We start from the raw sequence: 18,852 nt of genomic DNA, 5'->3' as shown, positions 1-18,852 counted from the left end.
AGTGTCACCACATCCAAGGGACCTTCTAGCACTTTCTGGATATTTGACTTCTTTTTCTTTCTTTCTTTTCTTTTTACCCCATGTGTAATAAGAAGAACCATGCAGGGAGAGACTGAGAGATTGGACTGTTGTTCTCAGTGTTTGTTTTCAATAATATTTTCTATTTGGTATTAATTTGATTTTGGAGTAGAGTAATGAAATTAATTATTCCAGTGTGACAATCAGTAATGGTCTGGCTGTAGCAATGACTCATGAAAGAAATTGAAATGCGTCAGAAATTAGCGTCCAAAGATTTTTAATGGTATTTTTAAAATTAATTCAGTATTTTTTGTACAACCTATTTGTAACATACTAAATCACAGATAAAAATCCTCCTCTCTTCCCACCCAACCCCCCCCCAAAAAAAGTTGGCTGGTTTCTGCTCATAACTACTAAGGTTTCAGTCCTGTGCACACTCACTTGACAGTAAGTCCTTCTGAACTGTGTGGAAGTGTGTTAAAGCATATTAACATCACATTCATATGCAGGTTACCTACATTGTAACACTTGTTTACTTAGAAGTAATTCCCAACATGTTCTGTGGGGTTTACTTTCAGGTGAGTGCGCATAAAATTACAGCCAAAGATTAGAATATAAGTAAGATTCTACATCAGCCTCTTCAATTCCCTTTCCAACAATAGTATTCAACAAAAGCATCCCAATTACTTTTACATGCTTGGTGGGGGTGGACCTAAAACTGTGCCAATTTTTATCCAAAATTTCCAGGTCTCATGGCTGTTACAAAGCAATGGTTTAATTTAAAGTAATTTTAAATACCGGTATGAATGCTTAAAATATAAAGTGTAGTACCTTAATACAGCACACTTCTTTTAGGTGCTTCAGAGTAAGGGGGAATAATTGATGCCATTTTTTTTCTTTTTAACAGAGATTTAAAGTTCACAAATACAGTTTTGTGCCCAGAAGAATCACACATTGAGACTCTTATTTGGAAACCAGATCACACATTATTCAAAGACTCTTGGAGCTGGCTATTTTTCTTGCAGAGAGACATGAATTGAGTATAGATACCAGATACTATGTTTCTTGTCAGTTGTATTGACAAGTGCAGTACGCACACTATTGAACTGGACAAAAGCAAATTGCAGGCTTATAACACAGATGCAGCAACACTTTCTGAACTCCAACCAAGCTGCTCTATCAAAGTATAGGCAGTGTTTATTTCCTCTAGACAGTGTGAAGTCACAACTTTTGTCTCTCAACCACCTTGAAAGCCTTAGTACAAAGATCCTAATTGCTCTTCTCAACCCCTGCAGTTAGAGACTGTGTTATGTGCCGCTCCAAAATAGCTCAGGTTCTAAGTGACTACAAAACCTCATCCATGCTACAGAAAAACTCTATTGCTCAAACCATTTTTTTAAGCAACGGGTGAAGCTGAACCACTGTTGAAAGTTTAGGCTAGAGAAAGGCACACTGGCTCTATGGATTGACTCCAGTGGACCAACATGGAGCTTGAATTGGTGTCTAATAAAAGAAATCCTTTATAATAGAACAGAGCATAGTATTTTAACATGAGGCTTTTTTAAAGGGACCGTTGACAAAAAGTCACCATTATCAAGAAAGTAAGTTCTTTAACTTCTCTCTGCTGAACCCACTGAATAGGTTCATAATACAAAGAGTCACAAATACAGGTGCAAAAGCTAGATTTTGGTTGGACATTAGGAGAAGCTTTTAACAGTAAGAGCAGTTAGACATAGGGACTAATTACCTAGGGAGTGTTACCTCCCTCACTGGAAGCAATGGTTGGATTGCCATCTGTTGGGGATGCTCCAACTATAGCTTGATGCTGTAGTTAGATTTCCTTTATTGAGCAGGAAGTTGAACGTTTCTAGCTAAATGATTATCTGATTTGGATGTTAAAGGCAGGTTATTCAGAACTTTCAGAAACCTTCCATCATGGAGATTTGCAGTAAACCACAGAGCCTAGGGCTTGCCGATCAGGTCGGTGGTTTGAATCCCCGCAACGGAGTGAGCTCCCGTTGCTCGGTCCCAGCTCCTGCCCACCTAGCAGTTCGAAAGCACGTCAAAGTGCAAGTAGATAAATAGGTACCGCTCCGGCGGGAAGGTAAACGGCATTTCTGTGCGCTGCTCTGGTTCGCCAGAAGTGGCTTAGTCATGCTGGCCACATGACCCGGAAACTGTCTGCGGACAAACGCTGGCTCCCTCGGCCTATAGAGCGAGATGAGCGCCACAACCCCAGAGTCCTCCGTGACTGGACCTAACGGTCAGGGGTACCTTTACTTTACCTTAAGATTAGGGTCAAAACATGTCCCCTCCCTGAATAAAACTCCCCATATATTATGCAACTTGACATCACACCTGCAGCAAAGTAAAAATGTGCAGCTTCAGTGCAAGTGCAATGTATTCTAAGAGCAAGAACTTAGCATAGCCCTATATGTTGTCTGAGGCAGGAATGGCTAAACTTTGGCTCTTCAGATGTTGCTGAACTATTCAAGTCCCATCACGGTGGTGCAAACCAAGCTTATATGAGCAGCCTGATTTTTAAGATTATGATTCCTCAGTTGTAGCTATAATTTAGGAAATTAATTTTTTTGTAGGTGAACGCATATAAGTGCTTAATATGCACTAAGCCCCGCCCCCAATCTTACTTACTTATTCACACTGCTTACTCTTTTAGACCACTGTTTCTCAGACAGTGATCTAGGGCCCACCGGAGCCTGGGTCTTAAAGCCACAGCTTGCCCAGTGCCTCCTCACTTCCCTGCCTGTCCCTTAGACATGTCATTGCCTTTGACTATACTAACGGCAGCCCCAGCAGCTCTTTGCATGCTGGGTAAAGATGGCCAGGAGAGAAGAGACATTCAGTGGGGAGAAGGGAAGAAAGTCAGAGGAAGTGTGGAGGGAAATTAGAAAGTGAGATAAAAGGTTAATAGTTAATAAAACATTTAACTGGAAATAGAAGGCAAGTGAAGAAAAGAGGAAGGTTGTTATAGGAGGAATAAGTGAGTGTAAAAGGACCAGGGAAGAGGGATGAAAGAAACTCATATGGTGTGGGGAAATAAGGTGCAGTGAGAAGAGAATAGGGAGAAATTACAGGAGATGGGTAAAAATACTTCAAGAGGCATGTGAAGGAAAAAGCCTTCCCCACTTAAGTCCTCTGGACCAGCAACTTCTGTCTAAAATTGGGAGGTTGAGTCACAGTACCTCCAGAGCAAATTTCTGTACAGTACTTGGCTCGAGGAATGCTAAGCTATGGAACTTCTTGCTACAGGGAAAACACTTGTGGCAAATAATTTAGCTATTTTCCAAAAATGGATTACGTATCAGTAGAAAGTCACATCAGTACGCTATAAGTAATAAAACTGCTCCTTTCCCCTTATGGGGTACCCAAGAGCCCATATAGAGTCATTTTGTAGGTTCTCTATCATTAGGAGAAAATAACATAGACCAACCAGAGAATATTGGGAAGCAAAACAGCCAGAAAGCCTGATCTTTATTAACTGTTGCAACAGGGTGCTCTCCCACACGCAGGAAAGAGGAGGAGGACCCAGAACAAAGGTGTGCCCGCCCTTACATAGACATTTTAAATTGCCTGCTCTGGAGTCCAAGACCACCCCCAGAAACATCATACTTACATCACAGAAGGGGTGTAGCCCAAGACCACCTCCCAGATACATCATACCTACATTACAGAAAAGGCGATCTACAACAGAAATCTGAGTGCGTTGTTTTTACCCTGTCTGCCAGGTTACCTGTTAATGGTCACTTGACTGGATTATCTAGGAGCCTGGCCATTCTTTTGTAATGATAATACTTAATTCCTGAGCCAGGTCACAGGCTCACCCTGTTCACACCTTAAATGTGCCATTGAGGCAGGATTTGTGAGGACAGAGACAGTTTCCACCCTCCCTTCACCACAGGTGGGCGGGGTTTGCGGCACCAAGTGGGGGCTTACCTGGACAGGTGCCTCCCACCTCCTTAGGTTGGCCTTCAACCCACCCTCGGCCAGGGAGGAGCTTAAGGCCAAAGAAAAGAGGCTGAGCCTTTCAGCCAGGCCTCACATGGTTTCTTCTCTCCAGGAAGATCTGGATTGTGGGGCACAGCATTGCCCATTGGGCAGCGGAGCATGCCTGGTCACACAATGGGGGTCCTAACCTTAACATTCACCCCAAGGTACGCATTTATTGGATGGGCCACTGGGGCATGCATTGGCTGGGCTTGATGCCCATGCTGAGTAATGCCGCAGCAGCGCATGGCCCCCCGAGAGTCTTGATTTTGCACCTGGGGGGAAATGATCTAGTTGAACAAAAAGGCATTGCCTTGTACCCAGCAATGACCAACGGCTGGTCCAATCTCCTCCCCTGCCTGCACTGGAGAGGGGTTTCCAATCCCTCTCGCATCAATTATGTGGTGGAAAAAATCAACAGGGTCATGCGAAATCCCATGCGGCTGATTGGCGGGTTCTCTATCCCACACCCCACCATCAGGGCAGATGCAGCCGGCATATTCAGGGCGGATGGAGTGCACCTGACACCATTTGGTAATGACCTCTGGCTGCACGACTTGCGGCAAGTCCTCAGGGACTAGGTAGACAGCAAGGTTTGATGGCAGAGCATGGGTGAATGTTTCTCAGTTGTGGGACTCTTGGCGACGAGGCCCTTAGGGGCCTCGGGTGGCAGTTTTAGGCCTTGGCAATGTATCCTTTAGTCTATCATCAAGTTGTGTGTGTGTGGGGGGGGTGCATTCATGCTCCCTTCCCATGCGGTGACGCTTGCAGGGCCTGTTAAAGGGCAAAACCAGGAGTCCCCGGCCCTAGAGCAGCGGCATGTAGGTCAAACTCACGGGATGAGGTTAGTGGAAGGGCATGCTGTGTAAGTTTGTGCTTTACAGTCCCCTCCCACTGCACCTCATCAGCCTGCATATCCTCAGCCAGACGGGCTGAGAGGCTTCCCTGCCAAGACATATGCCAAGTTTCCCACTTCTGAGGCTCAGTAAAGTTGTGTCCAATTTGAACCCATACTCTGGTCTCTTGTCTCATTCTTTGGGGGAAAGGGCAGGCGCTACAGACAGAGTTTAGCACGTGTGCCCGCAATGGGGAGGTTTCTGCATTTCCTTCGACCTTGTAGAGAAATATTTGAGGTGACTGAAAGAGTCAGAATGGCTTTAGGACTTTTCCTGTGCATTTTAGACATGTGGTTTATATATTTATATATGGTGTGTGTTTGCTTGTTACATTTATGAACATTTATTATAAATATATAAGACCTGCCAACCTAGCAGTTCGAAACCATGTCAAAATGCAAGTAGATAAATAGGAACCGCTACAGCGGGAAGGTAAACAGCGTTTCCATGTGCTGCTCTGGTTTGCCAGAAGCGGCTTTGTCATGCTGGCCACATGACCTGGAAGCTATACGCCGGCTCCCTCGGCCAATAATGCGAGATGAGCGCGCAACCCCAGAGTCGGTCACGACTGGACCTAATGGTCAGGGGTCCCTTTACCTTTACCTTTAAGACCTAAAAATTCTTATAACAAGTAATTGCCAGCTAATTATGTCATACTACTTGCATCTGCCACTATTTTGTGATTGATGGGCCTTTGTAGTTTTCAACCATCTCAGTTGACCCTGGGGTAGAAAGCTTGAGAAACCCTGTTTTAGGCAGTTCTTGGGTACTTCAAATCTGCCCCCTCTTTTTTCTGAATGAGAATCATTTCCATAAAATAAAATTATTGCTTAACCTGATAATATTTGCCTTGAATAATTCCTGAATATTTTTGTGCAAAGGAGTAGCTATTAAATTCAGAGCATATAAGTAACATAGTAAATGTTGCTACTGTTTGTTACCAGAAAATACATTTGCCTCTTGCATGCAGTTTGAGCTTCCCACAGAATGAAACATCCTTCCCACAAATTGGTGGCATGTAATTGCTGACAATTTGTGTATGTAAGTCTGCTTCCAAGGTCCATATTTGTGGTAAAGGTAAAGATACTCCTGACCGTTAGGTCCAGTCGCAGACAACTCTGGGGTTGCGGCGCTCATCTCACGTTATTGGCCAAGGGAGCCGGCGTACAGCTTCTGGGTCATGTGGCCAGTATGACTGAGCCACTTCTGGCAAACGAGAACAGCGCACGGAAACGCCGTTTACCTTCCCGCCGGAGCGGTACCTATTTATCTACTTGCACTTTGATGTGCTTTCGAACTGCTAGGTTGGCAAGAGCAGGAACCGAGCAACGGAAGCTCACTCCGTTGTGGGGATTCGAACCGCCGACCTTCTGATTGGCAAGCTCTAGGCTCAGTGGTTTAACCCACAGTGCCACCTGCGTCCCTTTTACTATTTGTGGTACTTACCTATAAATCCAACAATAGAACATTTCCAACTACTTCGCTTATTGTCTGTCATGTACAGGGTCTGGCTTTTTTGTAAAGCCTGTTTTCAAAGAACACCTCCAGCTATCTGCATTTGATTTGTTGGAGTGTCTGAATTTTTCTTTGATGTTCATCATAATAAGTTGGAAGCCACCCAAGCCCTCAGGCAGACAGCAGACAATGTGTATTCTGCCTGCTGCATTCTGCTTTACCACTTCCTCAGTATCCCCTGGCAGATCATAAGAGGCTTTGTCGTTAAGACAAGTGCTTCAGCATGGCACTTACGATGCCAGTTATGGTCTTACAACTCAGAAAGAGGTGGAAGTTGCATGGGTGTGTTTTTTTACAGCAAGTTTCCACAGTATTTAATCATCACCCTTTGCTGCCATCTCCAACGTGAAATGTTCACAATACAAAAGCTATAGATTAAAAAAAAAATCCCTGAGTAAAATTCTACCTTAGCTATTTCACAAATTCAGCAGAACCATGGAGGGGGGGGGGACTTAAGGCCATTTCATTCCATGGCAGTGTTTTCACACCACGTGTAACCATAGTTTAGTGCAACAGAAGTGAGCAGGAACTCTCTGTAGTGAGCTTCCCCTTCTTTCACACAGCTGGAATATGTTTAGTTTGGTCAATCATAGCTAGTCATGTCATCTAGGCCCAGAACCACGATTAACCTTAACTATGATTGTTTCAGCTAGCCATAGTTTATGTTAACCCTACTTTTTCAGTCTAGTTGAATAGGACAAATTATAAAAATTCCTTCAGTAGCACCTTAAAGACCAACTAAGTTTATATTTTGGTAAGTTTATATTTTGGTAATAAACTTTTGCTAAGTTTATACCAAAATATAAACTTAGTTGGTCTTTAAGGTGCTACTGAAGGAATTTTTTTATTTTGCTTCGACTCAGACCAACACGGCTACCTACCTGTAACTAGGACAAATTATGGTTAAGCAGAAGCAACAGCTTCTGAACTGCTCCCTGGTGTGCAGGAGTAGGAAAAAGGAGGACGCAGTGCACAAACTGTGGTTTCATATGACATGTGAATGAGGCCATTAATGTCTACACAAGCCCAAGCGTAAGTTCATAGAATCATAGAACCATAGAACTGGAAGGGACAACAAGGTTCATCTAGCCTAACTCCCTGCAATGCAGGAATCTTTCACCAAACATGGGGATTGAACCCACGTTAAGAGACTCATGCTCTACCAACTGAGCTATCCCTCAGGGGTGCTGGCTATGGCCAGCAACAAATCTCATGTTTGCAAAGACATGAAAAAGTGGCCCTGCAGTCATATGCATTAAAAATACACTTTGCGTACCATGCCCGAGAGCTCCTGTGTTTTCCATTATATGGCATATTTACACAATTAAAGAACAAAATATTGTGACCACACTTGTTAATTTTTTAATTTATATCATATTTTACATTTTGCAGATTTTGTATAAAATTCGGCCACATAACATGGTGGTTTGGTGTTTTTTTGGGGGGGGGGTGGAAATACTAATCTTGACACAGAGATACGTGGGTGGCGCTGTGGTCTAAACCACAGAGCCTAGGGCTTGCTGATCAGAAGGTTGGCGGTTCAAATCCCTGCGACAGGGTGAGCTCCCATTGCTGGGTCCCAGCTCCTGCCCGTCTAGCAGTTCGAAAGCACGTCAAGTGCAAGTAGATAAATAGGTACCGCTCTGGCGGGAAGGTAAACGGCGTTTCCGTGGGCTGCTCTGGTTCGCCAGAATCGTGCACTGCTGTGGTGCACTAGAAGCGGCATGGTCATGCTGGCCACATGACCCAAAAGCTGTACGCCGGCTCCCTTGGCCTATAGAGCGAGATGAGCACCGCAACCCCAGAGTCATCCGCAACTAGACCTAATGGTCAGGAGTACCTTTACCTTTAATCTTGGCACAACACATGCAAATACAACATGTTCATTCAAATAAATCTGTTGTTTTTCAGCACAAACCTCAGACCTTTTGCTGGTTGTTTGCAATCCACAATTGTTGACTGTATTTGGGTTTTTTTTTATTAAGGTTTTTGATCCAAGTAAAGTAATCTGTTTCAGATTTAAAGCTGTGCTGCTTCCTTGACAAAAGTCTGGGGGTTTTTTAATAAAAAAAATGCTTTGAGTGTGTGTAATTCTCCTCCGAATGTGTAACAGTCATGAGATGCTAGTCCATCACATGATGTGTGCTAATACTGAAGTCCATGCATTTATAACTTTTTCTGTTTTTCTACAGTTTCCAAATAAAACGGTTGCACATGTTGCTTGCAATATGCTTAATATGCTGATTCATTATGTACAGAGGCTACAAATGTACCAAGCAGATTCACCATTAAAAATTATTCAGGTAAGTATAAACATGAAGAAAAAATGGAACTTTAGCTTTATAATCCTCGCTTTAGAAATATGAAGTAAAATATTTTTCAAATGGTCAAAGTCAGGTTTTTTTGCCATGCAGATTTTCAGTTGTCCGAAAACACCCAAATGAGGGGTGTTTTGTTTATAATTCTTCATTTGGAGTGTAGGTGATGGTAAATGTGGGGGGAAAGCTAAAGGAATGAAATGAAACAAGATTTAACTTTATTATACAGTGGTACCTCGGGTTACAGGCGTTTCAGGTTACAGACGCTTCAGATTACAGACTACGCTAACCCAGAAATAGTACCTCGGGTTAAGAACTTTGCTTCAGGATGAGAACAGAAATCGCGCGGCAGCGGGAGACCCCATTTGCTAAAGTGGTACCTCAGGTTAAGAACGGTTTCAGGTTAAGAACGGTTTCAGGTTAAGAACGAACCTCTAGAACGAATTAACTTCTTAACCTGCGGTACCGCTGTACAGTATATATTATTGAAATGTAACCTACCTCCACAGACGGTGCCAGTATCCTTCAGAATACCAGTTGGTGGAAACCACAGGAGAGGAGAGACCACAGAACTATATGCAACATGTAATTCTGCCCTAGGGTGCAATGTTGCTGCAGGATAACCAGTAGCACATTGTGTCTTCTTTCTAAAGGCAATTCCACAATCTTGAAGTATCAGACAAGAAGTAACAGATCCTTTCTATCCAGATCTCCTAGAGCAGGCATGTCCAAAGTCCGTTTTGGTGGCCTAATCAGGCAGTTTATTTCCTGGGGTAAACATGAGTTTGACCAAACTGCGGGAGGCGGTGGAAGACAGGAGTGCCTGGCGTGCTATGGTCTATGGGGTCACGAAGGGTCGGACACGACTAAACGACTAAACAACAAACAACAAATGTTATCATCTTGTAAAAGTTGTTCTTATCAGCACCGAAGCTTTGGGAATGAACATGTGAACACCTAAATGGTATATTTGTGTTCAATCTCCCTTTTCATAAGCAGTTTTGTTTGGCTCTTTGGCTTCCTTAAATCACTCTTTCTGTATATTCATCAGCACTTCCTGTATCCTCATTGCCACTTTGAATACTAATAACATAGAGCTCCTTCCAGGAAAACCTAAATAGATGCTAAGCAATATGGCCTCAATCCAATGTCTGTGCCCTACATTATCATATTTAAATCCTGATCAATTTGATGGGGCATGGAATAGTTTTTCTTAACGTAACTGTTGGTGCACACGGAGAATAGCAGGCTCAGCTACTATGCAGCCTGCCAGTGTGGGTGCAGCCAGGATTTACGTTGGGGGTAGGCAGGACACCCACCTGTCACCATCCTCTGTCTGCCTTTAGTCTAGCAGATTTGGAATGAAATGTCTCAACAACAGTTGTTTTAAATTACTCTCTTTTGCCCCCAAGTGCGCAGAAAAATCTGCCAAAATCTTTCTACAATTTCTACTTTTAGTTAAGCATTTTTATTTACTTGATTTGGGGGGGGGGGGCTGCTTGATTTAAATATATATATATATATATATATATATATATATATATATATATATATTTGTAAAGTGCTTTGAGGTTTCTTTGTTTGTTACAATCAAGCAGTGTATAAATTTTATAAATAAATGATAAGAAACACACTGTTACGGCCACCTACTCTAATGGCCTCACATTTTAAATCTCACCCAAAAGAGAAATATGAAGCAGGTGCCATAACAGAATGCAATTTTTTTTTTGAAAAATAAAGTATCTCACTGGTAGAAACAGATAAATATGTTTGGGCACAATAACATGCATGAGAAAGGAATATTTCAATATATTTCAGTGAAGTGCAACGGATTTTGCTCCAAGCAATTGAAGGCAATAAAATAAAGCAAACACCAATTCTAAGTGCATGCTAAAATCAAGGGAACTGACTTCTGAGCAAATGTGGTTAAAGATCAATTCTGCCAGTACTGATAGCAGCAACTATTAAAGGCTTCGATTCTGGAATTACTCAGGCTCTTAAGCAGCTTCACAACTGCAGCCTAAGACTTCAAAGAGCTTAACAAATGACTAGCTAAGTGATGGTGGAGTGGGAACACTCTGAATTGGAACAAACACTGTTGCCTTGTCTGTACTAATGTAATAAGTATAACAGCTGAAAAATAACAATTTGCATTGATTAATTTACTTGCAAGGACAGCCATCATAAATCCCTACACAATAGACATTTTCTATACCCCAGTAAACTAAAATGAAAAGTGGGAATAGACCGATGTGTAAAATTATGGGTAGTATAATGAAGGTGAAACTTTCTCATCTTGATACTGGATCCCAGGGTCATCCAGTGAAGCTGTATTCTGGGGGGTTCAGGATAGACAAAAGGAAGTACACAGTGCAAGTGGAAGTCACTTCCACAAAATGTATTGATGGCCAGCAACTGTTAGACAAATTCAGGGATGCCATGACTTATCAGTGGTTACTAGTCATGGCAGGTGTGTTCTACCTCCATTTTGGTCAAGGCCTTATGTCTCTGCAGACCAACTGGTTGGCCAGTGTAGGAAACAGATAACTGGACTATATCAGTAGGCTTTGAGTTTGAACCATCAGGGTTCTCACATTCTTCTGTTCTTAATGTGGAAATGTATTTAAATATAGTGACCCGATATAGTGATCAAAAGGCAAATGACTTCATAGGAGGATTTAAACATCTTGAAGTAAACTGTTATTTTGATAGATTTAATATGTTTTGGTATGTATTCATTGTATGTATATCATTATTTCTTTGCTACACTACTCTGAAGAGTAATGGGACATTCTCATGACACTTGGAACCAAAGTGTTGGTTGCAGGGGACGGGGTTAGTTCTGTTTCAATTAGTTTGTCTGTCTGTTTATTATAGTGGTTCTGGGTATGTTTGTTTGTGGAGGGAAGTATAACAGTGTAATGCAATTGTATCAGTTTATTTTATTCAGTACATAACTTCCTCTGCTTATGTATGTACCGGTATTCTTGAAAACCTAAGAAAAAGTTTTAAAATACAAAGACTTAAAAAAAACTACCAAAAACTGTTTATGCCTGCCAATGGATTAAAGGGTTTATTTAAAGTCTAAAAATGATAGAAATGTTACAGCAAATATTTATGTATTTCCCATAGATCCTGATAGCAACCATCACTCATCTCTTGCCCAGTACAGAAGCTTCTTCTTATGAACAGGACAAGAGGGTATGAATTATGTCATCTTTCTTAAGTATATCGCTGGTCCCAGCCATTTGTTTTCTTTACAATAGAAAGTGGATTGTATCCAGGGTTTTCAAGGGCTGTAGTTGAGAGAATGGAGTGGGATGGCCTATTGCTGGAGTTTTCTGCTCATGTATAGTGTGGATACCATCCAATAGTTATAAAGACTCATTGAAGTGACTGGTTCCTGCAAGAAACTATAACCTTTTTTTTTAGTGTTCAAAACATATACAGACTGCCACATAATGTATCTGTGTTTCTTCTTTGTCTAGCAAAGTATTAGGTAGCCTTCCATTCAAAGTTAAAAGTGTTGTGCTGAACTCTCCTAATGACACTCAAATAGATGACGTTTTAGTGTGTTCATGCCATGTACGTTTGGCGTATATGCCCCCCCCCCAAAACAGTTGGACATAATATACAAAGTACTGTGCTACTATTGAGCTAGATTAATGCTGAGACTAAGAAAGGAAGGAGGAAAACAGAGAGTAAGCGGATTCCTCTTTATCATAGCTGCCAAGTTCCGGTCTGAGAAATAAGGGACTGGACCAGAAGTGGCAGACCGGAAGTAGCGCTGCTGCCTTTTTGGAACTGGGCGGAGCATGCTCAGAAGCTACTTTTGATGCTGCTCTGCCCTGTTCCAAAATGGCCACCGCACCAGAAGTCACGCTGCAGCCATTTTGGAACTGGGCAAAGCAGCATCAAAAGTAGCTTCTGAGCATGCTCCGCCCAGTTCCAAAATGGCCGCCGCGTCAGAATAAACCGGGGAAAAACAAAAAAATCCGTTTTTCCGGCTGGGGACAGCTGGAAAAACGGGGGTTTCCCGGGGAATACGGGAGACTTGGCAGCTATGCTCTTTATGGTTAGCTGTAATTTAGAAATCCTTCTGTTGCAGCTGGTGGTCTCTCTACTTCTCTGTCTGTTGGACTGGATAATGGCATTGCCTTTAAAGACACTGTTGCAACCTGTTCACACTTCAGGATCTGAAAATGATAAAATGGAAAAATCTGTTCTCAATTGCATATATAAGGTACCTGCTGCTGCTCTCCCCCCCCCCTTTCCCCTGCTTTGATTTATGGTGTAGGTGTGTTACTATTTATTTAATCTTTAAAGTTTTTACTAACAACGTAAGAAGAATAAAAGGGTTGGAAGAAGCAAGCAAAACAGATTAACAATACCAAACAGATATGCAGCTTCAGAAGACTGTCACATAAAAAGACAATCCTTCCAAGAACCAACCTCCTAGCCATGAAAGGGTTTGAATATGAAAAAGAGCACTTCAGATAAACAGTAAAATTTCCCTCAGTGGTCATAATCAGATGACCATTCCGTATGTAACTGCATACTGCAGCCTTGTTCCTCTCTTCATACAAACCAGGGGGAAGTCTGAACTGGGAAACTATGGTTAATGGCTCCCTAACAAACCATGGTTTATTGTTGACTTCATATCCTTGTTTGTTTAGAAGCTGTTGAATATAGTATCCCACTTTGGAATTAATGGGAGATGGTTTGTTCACTTACTTAATGGGAGATGGTTTGTTCACTTACTTGCACAAAGGGAGGAGAGAAGTGGCTGCATGTGGGCTTCATATCTCTGTTTATGAAGAGCATTTTGAAAATCTAAGCACATGCAATTGGGGTAGAATAATTGTCAGTACCTATAGTACATATCACAATAGTGAAATGTCTTTTTAAAGTGTGTATTTTAAATTACATCTAATGGCAGACCTGTGAAACATCATAGTAAAAACAGAAATTTGGAGCATTTAAAAAGACCTCCATGGTCCTATCAGGGTATTTAATTTGGCTTCCTAAGAATATTATAGGTTTGTTATGGCCTTTCCTCCCATTCAGATGAAACTGATGACAGCTTTCCATGTTTGTTTTTGTACTTCCAGCAAAGCATCTCACACTAACTACTGTGTCCAATCTGTTTATTTTTATTTCTTTTGTTTGATTGATTTCTTGATACTTTTATGTTAAACTTCATTTTTATTCTTAGGTCCTCCATGGGTGTGTTTATGGATCTCAGTGCTTCAGCAACCCCAAATATTTTCCTGTGAGCCTATCTGATTTGGCATCTTCTGATTATGATCCTTTTATGCATTTGGAAAGTTTGAAGGAGCCAGAGCCATTACATTCTCCAGATTCAGAACGGTCTTCAAAACTCCAGCCAGTCACAGAAGGTCTGTTAGCCTTGATGAACACCTCCCTTTGACCAATTAATGTAGATTTCCAATACTAAAGTGTCTGAAGTGTGGATTTTATATTGCATCTAATGTCATTATAATCTCTAGATAGTGCTAAATCAATGTGGAATAAATAAGTGTAATTTTGAGCAATTGCAACTCTGTTTACTAAAATACGTACATAAAAATCCATTTAATAATGGGTCCTTTTGCCCTCTGTGCAACATTGCAAACAACTAGCATTATGTATATATTTTTTTGTTTTAGAGGAATTATCTTAATCTTTCCCAAACAACCAGATACAGAATAGTTGAGTTACGATAAGAGCAATTTAATATAAAGTTGACATTTTGTTTTATATTCGTAAAGAAATGTTTTTTTGTGAACCTTCATTGTTTCCTGAAGAGCTTTCCATGTTAGGAGTATTTTTTTTCCTCAGTAAACATAGCACCTTGAAATAAAGGTTGCAAGAAGTTTTAAGCTGAATTTTTTTTCTTTTAGCAAATATCAAATGGTCCTGGCGGACAGAAATTTGGAAAAGATAGGCTTTAATACTGATACCAAATATTCTGTGTAGTGTCATTCTCCTCCTGTATTAAGCTGTTCCCTTTAGGCTTCCTTAGTGGCATTAAGGACTAGATAAATGCAGAACCTTTTTGTAGCAGCTGTGTGCTAACAGCAGGTGATTTTGTGGTCTGTAGTGACTCCGTGCTGTTTTTTTTATGTGGAGAAAATGGCTAATCATTGTGCCCTTGTCTAAGGCATGCTTCATCATCTTCAAGTACTTTTTTGGCCAAAGAATTCTGAACACAGAGCTGTCCTCTAATAAGCTCAGTATTGGATTGAACAAATCTGATTTGAGAACTATTGGCAGGAGGAGCGGTAATTATTAAATTTACTGAAGAATGAAGCAAGGTACTGTAGTTGGCTTTTTGTCAAATGGCTGTGGTCTTATTAGCAAAGAGTAATCATCTGCAGGGTCAGAATGAAAGAAACATCGAAGGATTCATTCTGCCCTAATTACAGTTTCACCTATACATATTATGCAAAGCTAATATTTAAAGTATTTGCCAAAATTAACTTCCCCTACATGTTCCATTGCAAGTGTAGAGAATTGCAGTAGCTTTTTGTGCCTTTCTGCTTTTGTATACTATAATAATGTGTAATTATGGGTTTGCAGCAAATGCTGTGTGATTTGTTTAATCTGGCAATTTGAAAAGACAACCTTGAATAGCTCCCCCTCCCACTCTTTAAATGAATGTCTCATGCACAAAACCTTAGCATTGCTATCCTTCATTTGTACATTTCCCCACAGGACTAATGCTTCTGGTTTCTTGTTAAAGTCCTAAATTTATGTATGTGGTGTTGTTTTATATAAGGTAGTCTAACTTTTTCCATTTAAAATAATTTTCAAGGAAATTGGGTCAGATTAATGAGCTACTGTTCCATGGATTTCTGTTCCATGGATTTTAGTGCTGGTTTAGCAGTATTAAATATTAAGGATGATATCCAACATTACTCATGCTCAGAGCGCACCCATTGAAATCAATAGACTTCTTACACAAGTCCATTGATTTCAATAGGTCTCGTCTGAGTATGTCTCATATTAGATATCACCTAAGTATTTTTCACTATTCCCCATCAATCTGTAGTTCCTGAAACTCTTAAGAGTGATTGAGAAAAGAAAGCTTTAAGTACTCAGGGCTAAAATCATGTCAGAAAGCAAGACCCAACCCTAGATGTTTGGAGGCTCACAATGGAGCCCTGGCTCTTTGTTTTCCCCTCTTTCTGGTCAGCCCTTCTCCCCCCACCCTTATTTTTACCGTAGCTGCCTGGTGTGACTGACCATTTACTGGGTCCATCAGGGCATCAATTGTTGCAATTGCTGGACAACAGAAATGTATGATTCTGAAACACATCCTGGATATGTGGCAATAGTGGCTAGGTACAGGGCTTTGAACCAGTTCAACACCCCAGATGTCCAATATATGTCTTGTTGACTCTATGATAGCTCAGTCCCAAGACATCCCAGTTGATGCAAGCCCACTGGGATTTCCAACATTCAGTAATAGAAGAAGATGTCATGAAAGAGAGAGATCCAGTCTCATTTCTCTTTTCAATATAGCACTTCCTTGCCTGTAGGAGACTGAGCTTTGGTACGGATTTCAGGCATATGGAAAGGTAGTTTGCTGCATTTCCAATAAACTGAGGTACATTATAGGATACTAAAGCTGAAGAATCCAAGGCAGTAGGCATCCTAGTTTGGATTTGTCATCACCTCCCTGTGTCTGTCTACTTTCCTTGATGCTTGGATCATAGCTGTCAACTTCTCCCCTTTCTTAAGGGAAATTCCCTTATGCTGAATAGGCTTCCTCATGAGAAAAGGGAAAACTTGACAGCTATGGCTTGGATGCTTGTACTGTATCTGCTTTATCTTATGCAGAAAGTGTTCCAGGACAAAAGCTCTTGTAATGCAGAGTGCTTTGAGAGGCACTACTCTGAAATTTCAGCTACCCTGTTTTTCTACAAAACGGGCAAGTGGACATGGTGACAAATAGAAGGAAGAGCTTTAGTAGGTGTACTAAGTGAAGCATACTGTTGCTTCTTCCAGATGAGTATGCCTTGAAACCCAAGAATAACTGTTAAGAACTCATTGAAACCCAGTAACAGGTATATTGAATCCCATGGTGCGATAGACATGTGAAACTCTAGGAGTTAATATCAGCGAAAAGGATGGAACAGCAGCAGCAGAGCTGGTCCCACCATGAAACGTGCTGCCTCAAGCAGTAAATTTCAGCCACCCTTGAAAGGATAGCAGATTGTCAGTTACTAAACTGGCAAGTACATTTCATTTGAATTGTCCTCCAGCTTCAGAGATGCACAAGTCTTCTTTAACAGAAAGGCTTGTGCACATCTGCTTTTGAGCCCTTGCTACCTTTTAACTACGTGAATAAGAACATACGTACTTTGCATCTGCCTGTCATTCTACCTGATAGTAAATCAAATCATACTACTCATGATACATGCATGGCAGAAGATTCATTAAGCAGTTTGAGTCTGCTGGTGGTTAATGGCAAAAATGTAACAGGTGTCTACTCAGAAGAGGCACAGCAATCCAAACCCCTGATTGGTGTGGGTTAGATAAGGTGGAGGTATCAGTCCACCCAACCCTGTCCAGATCTGCCAGCCTCCGTTGGAAGGGACGGGGTGTGGCGGACTTCACTGCTATTGAGGAAACCCCACCTGTGCAGAGTGCTCCAGTGCGCCCAAATAAACAGCAAGCAGGAGCCACTTTGGAGGGGTTGTTGTGCTGCTTGTTGTGCTGCTGTCATGCTTTCTGGATAGCACAAATAGATGCAGGGAGCTGCTCCATTAAGTCTCTAAACTTGATGGGCCTTATCCCCAAGTAAATGGGCATAGAACTGAATTCTAAGTGTAGGGCTATGCTGTTTTTACCCTCCTGTTTTCTTTTACTGGGTGCCTTTCAGTGTTGCTTTCTGTAATTTTTTGCGTGTTTCTGCTGTGTATGTTGGGATTGTCTTTTTTTTGAGTGTGCTCGGTTATTTTTAATGTTACATAAAATGTAATATTTTATAACTTTAAATTATAAAAATTATAAAAAATTAAATAGCCAGCACTGAGGAAGACTCCTGGCACCTTTATTTTCATCATATATTAATGGGCTTTAAGCACTTTTAAAATCCAAAAGTTATAGAAACTTATTATAACTGATGCCAGTCATACATAGGAGTAAATGGTATGAATAGCACTATGCCAGTGCAGATGTAGTGAGAAGACAGTGAGCAATTAAGCAGTGTGGGGAAAAGAGGGTTGGGTGACTGAGCTGCCTCTCAGTGTCACTGTCAACCAGAGTCTCGGAGATAGTTACTCCCTGGTTTTTAACATTTAGCCCTTAACAGTGTTTGCTGTACCCCAGGTAGTGTGGTTGCTGACCTTGAGCCAGACATCTTGGAGAGTGAAGTCAAATGGGCCTTAGAAAGGACTGCTAATAACAAGGCCAGTGGAAGTGATGATATTCCAGCTGAACTATTTAAAATTTTAAAAGATGATGCTGTTAAGGTGCTACACCCAATATGCCAGCAAGTTTGGAAAACTCAGCAATGGGCAGAGGATTGGAGAAGATCGGTCTACATCCCAATTCCAAAGAAGGGCAGTGCCAAAGAATGCTCCAACTACCGCACAATTGCGCTCATTTCACACGCTAGCAAGGTTATGCTTAAAATTCTACAAGGCAGGCTTAGGCAGTATGTGGACCGAGAACTCCCCGAAGTGCAAGCTGGATTTCGAATGCGCAGAGGAACCAGAGACCAAATAGCAAACATGCGCTGGATTATGGAGAAAGCTAGAGAGTTCCAGAAAAACATCTACTTCTGCTTCATTGACTATGCAAAAGCCTTTGACTGTGTCGACCACAGCAAACTATGGCAAGTTCTTAAAGAAATGGGAGTGCCAGATCACCTCATCTGTCTCCTGAGAAATCTCTATATGGGACAAGAAGCTACAGTTAGAACTGGATATGGAACAACTGATTGGTTCAAAATTGGGAAAGGAGTATGACAAGGTTGTATATTGTCTCCCTGCTTATTTAACTTATATGCAGAATTCATCATGCGAAAGGCTGGACTAGCTGAATCCCAAGGCGGAATTAAGATTGCCGGAAGAAATATCAACAACCTC

The 18,852-nt window shown here is 41.4% G+C and overlaps 1 protein-coding gene across 15 annotated transcripts in view; it reads left to right on the top strand.

Moving 5' to 3' along the window:
• RALGAPA1 (Ral GTPase activating protein catalytic subunit alpha 1) overlaps nucleotides 1-18,852 on the top strand; it is a 131,390-nt gene that overhangs the window by 68,485 nt on the left and 44,053 nt on the right. For all 15 annotated transcript variants that reach the window (XR_015950508.1, XR_015950509.1, XR_015950506.1 and 12 more), the window contains 4 exons: nucleotides 8,627-8,737; nucleotides 11,885-11,953; nucleotides 12,861-12,995; nucleotides 13,968-14,151. Coding sequence is in view for 11 of the 15 variants with exons in the window: in XM_035109320.3 (XP_034965211.1) it covers nucleotides 8,627-8,737; nucleotides 11,885-11,953; nucleotides 12,861-12,995; nucleotides 13,968-14,151 (499 nt within the window). In the remaining 4 variants the exon portion in view is untranslated. The remainder of the gene's footprint in view (nucleotides 1-8,626; nucleotides 8,738-11,884; nucleotides 11,954-12,860; nucleotides 12,996-13,967; nucleotides 14,152-18,852) is intronic.

The sequence above is a fragment of the Zootoca vivipara genome, chromosome 1 (genome assembly GCF_965207765.1).
Source record: "Zootoca vivipara chromosome 1, rZooViv2.hap1.1, whole genome shotgun sequence".
Classification (NCBI taxonomy): Eukaryota; Metazoa; Chordata; class Lepidosauria; order Squamata; family Lacertidae; genus Zootoca; species Zootoca vivipara.
The sequence above is the reverse complement of the archived record's forward strand: the minus strand, read 5'-3'. Positions and strand labels throughout refer to the sequence as shown.